General features: G+C 36.5%; 1 protein-coding gene across 1 annotated transcript; it reads left to right on the top strand.

The window, feature by feature from the left end:
- Positions 1-1,558: 1,558 nt before the first annotated feature.
- Positions 1,559-3,074, top strand: LOC134650533 (protein amnionless). Its single transcript, XM_063505489.1, has one exon. It carries the CDS (start codon positions 1,718-1,720, stop codon positions 3,023-3,025), a length of 1,308 nt encoding a protein of 435 aa, XP_063361559.1. The 5' UTR covers positions 1,559-1,717; the 3' UTR covers positions 3,026-3,074.
- Positions 3,075-4,888: the final 1,814 nt, after the last annotated feature.

Genomic DNA, 4,888 nt, shown 5'->3' with positions numbered 1-4,888 from the left:
TGGGTAATTGTGTGAGATTTTATAATATAAACTTCCAAACCATATTACTGAATTATCTATTAATACATTTAAGAATTATGTAAAGCGTAAACTTATTTCTAAAGCGTATTATACCACACAAGACTACATGAATGATAAAACAACGTGTGATTAATTGTTATTCGAAATGATTATTTATTTATTAGGTATATTTGACTAATGATAAGGAAATTGATATTCCGATGTTTGTACTTCTTTTGTGTTTTTTATTTATTTATTTGACATTTAGATTTTATTCTAGAACCATTCTAGACTAGTATTTTTTATACAATATTTTTTCATGTTTGACGATCCTTTTGTGAAATTCTTAAATTTGTGTTAAATTTGATTTGTATAATAATCCAATATTATTATGGAATAATGACATCAATAAATTGCTCTGATAATTAGCTTAAGATAATTTATAAGTATGTTACGATTCATAAGTCCTTGTTGCTAGGCCTACATGAATAAAGTATATTTTGACTTGACTTGGTCAATCCCATAAGCTGCTTTCGGATACTAAACGCGGCGTTCAATACAGCATTATTTTCCCCTGTGTAACTAGCTGCACGCACAATACGCTCGGGCGGTAATGTGCAAGCGCTCCTGTACCACTCCGTTATTACCCCACGCTTCCTGGGGTGTAACGGTTACGGTATTAGAGGCTCTTCTTGCACTTGTACCTACGTCTACGAAGGCACTGGATTTTATATAACCGCCATTACAAGTCTTAACGCGGTCTTAGATAAAATCGCAAGCTCTTCTGATGTACAACCACTTATTTACCTACGATACATATAAGTATTTTAAAACGGTACGGTAGTTACATGGGCGGGTTTTAACGCTAAATAACTATTTAATACTTTTCAAAACAGTCTGATCACTTTATACGCAACGCAAAAAAGCGTAATCTGATAGTTGATAGTAGACAGTTAGCGTAGCCTATGGACGCTTGCTATTACAAGGTATTCCCTGACAAGGTAATCCTGGGATGGCACATGTGCGTTGCCTGCAAGCTTAAATGCAAGGTATTATTGTTGGTTTGTATGATAGTTGGCTAGCTATAGCAAATGTATCCTTCAATTGAAAAATAAATATTTGTTATTCTTATTTCATAACCTCGTAAAGTATCGTTCTTAAATGAATGCACGTAACTGTTTCCAGATTTTCATCAGTTTTCATATCCATTATACACAATCAGTAGACGCATTTAATAAACGAAGCAGAAAGCAATGTTTACAGTTTACAGTGCACGTTTTAATTTCAATTGGTTATGTCATCATCAGCTAGGGTTGTCACGTTACGTCCCGGAAAATTGGGGAATTTTCCAGTCTGTGTGATAATTGTGTCGGTGTAGACACACTTAAACATGTACTTTTTCTGATGTAATCACAAATTAAAACGCATAGGACCTTAACATAATAACCAAGTAGATAAACTAAACTAAATGATTTACTTATAACAATGATGGCATGTTCAGATTGTTTAGATTTTGATTGAAGTTATAATTTATAATACATACATATGCTGCTGTCCAATTTTACAAATTATAATAATTTGACCGTTCGGTAACAGCCCTACTTAATTACAAACAGACATCGATAATGACCCGCCAGACATGAAATCATACGTATCTGATTACGGTCCCTGCATCATTTTGTCATTCGTTAGTCGACGCTGATTCAATCATCACGCCATGAGAGTGCTCATACTGTCCGCCGTTTTCGCGCTGACGTCATCAGCCAAAGTAACATGGCAGCCGAACACAAATTTCAATATCCCTTCTAATTTCGCTGATGGAAAATTGCCGTGCTCCAAAGAAACTGTCATATTTCCTGAAACTATACAAGGCTCTGTGCGAATGCAAGGTGACACTGCTGCTCAGGAGTTTATACTCCCTGAAACAGGTGACATAATGCTAGACGGAACACTGTTCATTGGTGCAAACGACAAGGATCAATGTTTGGAAGGCAACAAATACTTCATTGATAAAACTGTGTCATCGTGGGCTGATCCGGACGTGTGGTCGTCACCGCTGTACAACGAAGCTACACCAGATGCAGAGAGAGTCCCCTGCATAGGTGATACTGTCGCTTTTCCTGTAAACACAACATTCGCAATTAAACTTCCTGAGCTAACACAAACTGTAAAAAAAGTAATTATAAGCGGCGTAAAATATAACTTATATTCTCTCGTTCGTCATATTATGCACCAAGACGATTCGCAACAGTTCTATGTAAATTCCAACAGCGGCATTGGACTAAGAATAAACGAAGATGGCTGTCGGTCTCCAATCAAAGGATGCCCTTGCCAAGAATATCCATTGAAGATTGAGTGTGATTTGAAATTTTGTACTGTGCCGCAGTGCTTATATCCTATCAAGCCAATCGGATTTTGCTGTAAAATCTGTGGCGGTGCAATTTCTTTTGAAAGAGAACAAAATTTTAACTTAATGAAGTTCAAAGATATAGTTGAACGTGCGGTTGCATCATACAACGATGACAATATAGTATATCACATTGGAATCGTTGAAGGTAACAAAGTACAGTTAGTTGTGACGGAGAAATACGAATATAAAGGTCAGAGTGCGATGGTAGCGCATGATGTAAATGGACAAATACTTAAAGGCTGGTCCTCTGGAGTGCAAGCAGTGTCTCTCAGTGGCGGACCTCTTTCTGATTCTAACTATGGTTTAAAGATTGCTTTTTCGATGTTGTTTGTGGTTATTTCAGTATTTGGAGTTCTTTACGCTTATTATTATAAGATACCGACGTCTAGATTTCATCTACCGACAATGCCATCGTTTGGACGTGGTTCAACGGCGGGTCTCCTTTCCAGATTTGATAGACGAACAGAGAGTATAGTTTCATTGACAAGAAGAGACTCGACAGTCACGGTTGCGTCATCTGCGGGTGTGGGAACAGCGTTTAGGAATCCTTTGTACAGTTCAAAAAGGGGGCGTGTTGATGTCGTAGAGTCTGAAGTTGACAATGATAATTTGTGAACAAGAATAATATTATTAAATTGTTATATTAAACTGTTTGTCATTAATATACTTAAATTATAAGAAGTTTGTAAGTACAGGGAGCTGTGAAACTGCATGGAGAAAACAAATGAATTCATGGGTAAATTCGCCATGCACTTTTACGGCTGATGGTACATATATAAAAATTTATTCAACCATAAAGTTTTTTGGAAATAAACATTTGTGCTAAGGGGTAAATTATGAAGTAGCTATTTTAATTTCAATTCATGTGTAGTGGGACAATAATCAAAGGGCAAAGAGTTACCTGTGGGCACCAACATTCCTCTCAGCTTACATTTAGAATTCGAGCTAAGTTTAGGCACGGGATGGAACTAGTGCATAATAAACTAGCAATGAATCACGACCAGGACCGCCTATCCGCCACTAGGACATGTCCGCCGGTATAAATCAACTTAGTCCTCCGTACAATGCTGCCCGATTGTATAAAACGTCGCATATCATACAACACTCTTGATCAGTTACGCCCTATTTCCTTAGAGTGAAAAAGATCTGATTTATATACGCTATTATTAAAATAACCTTGCGCAAGAATTTGTCGCTTTTAAATTCAAATAGGGATTTAAATTGCGAAGCAGCATAAGCCGTCCCAGCTGTGAGATTCTCTAAGGTAGACAATGTTGTACATAACTGCATCGTTGTGTGTTTTTGCTTCGTCAGTACTTTATGCGGTGTTCTTTTTTTTAAGATCATCATCATCATCATATCAGCCCTTTATCGCCCACTGCTGAGCATAGGCCTCTCTTCTAGTCCCGGTCCTGAGCTAATCTCAACCAAAAGTGACCCAATTTTTTATGATATAGGAGGCAAACGAGCAGACGAATCGCCTGATGGAAGCAATTACCATCGCCTGTGGACACCAGAGGAGTTCTCGTCTAAATATCTACAGAAGAAACATCCATAAAGCATTATGCGTGATGAAACTGCTACTAAATACAATTAACAAACAAAGGCTTTGCTGTATTTGAATAGATAAAGGGCCACCAATTTGTCTTATCATCATGTTTTTTGTATTTTTTCGAATAAGTTATTTCTATTAATAATTCGTCGTTAAATGGATTTTCCTGATTTAAAATCAAATTACCTAAATATAGCTTGCATAAAGGGCTGGAACCCGATCAGAAAGCTTTTGTTCACTACTGACGGTATCAATAGGGTTTGGTTTCACTGGGCTCCGGCTGTCATGGATTCGTTAATCATATTTCCTTAAAGGCAATTCACCAAATTGGGGTGTGACTATGTATTATACAGGGTGCCATTTGAGTCGTGATCAGTAATATGTTTTTCTAACTCCATAAACAACGAGCAATTTAATGCCCCTACTCTTACTAAAATCAGACAAGATTTTTTTAATTTTTTGTTTATTTTTTGTCATTTATTTTACTTTTATAAGTGGATTTAGGATATTACAACGGCTTATTAAGATATTTAAATTAGTAAATTGAATCGCCTCTTTGAATCGGAACTGTCATTGACATCAATTTTGTCATTTGTCCCAGTTAGAAATAAAATTTACTTAATTTTTCATTTGAAATATCTTACAAAGCTGTTTAAATACCACATTGCCACTTGTAAAAGTAAAATAAAAAAAGCGGTCAAGTGCGAGTCGGACTCGCCCATGAAGGGTTCCGTATTTAGGCGATTTATGGCGTATTAAAATAAAACTACTTACTAGATCTCGTTCAAACCAATTTTCGGTGGAAGTTTACATGGTAATGTGCATCATATATTTTTTTTAGTTTTATCATTCTGTTATTTTAGAAGTTACAGGGAGGGGGGGACACACACATTTTACCACTTTGGAAGTGTCTCTCGCGCAAACTA

The sequence above is a fragment of the Cydia amplana genome, chromosome 8 (genome assembly GCF_948474715.1).
Source record: "Cydia amplana chromosome 8, ilCydAmpl1.1, whole genome shotgun sequence".
Taxonomy (NCBI): Eukaryota; Metazoa; Arthropoda; class Insecta; order Lepidoptera; family Tortricidae; genus Cydia; species Cydia amplana.
The sequence above is the reverse complement of the archived record's forward strand: the minus strand, read 5'-3'. Positions and strand labels throughout refer to the sequence as shown.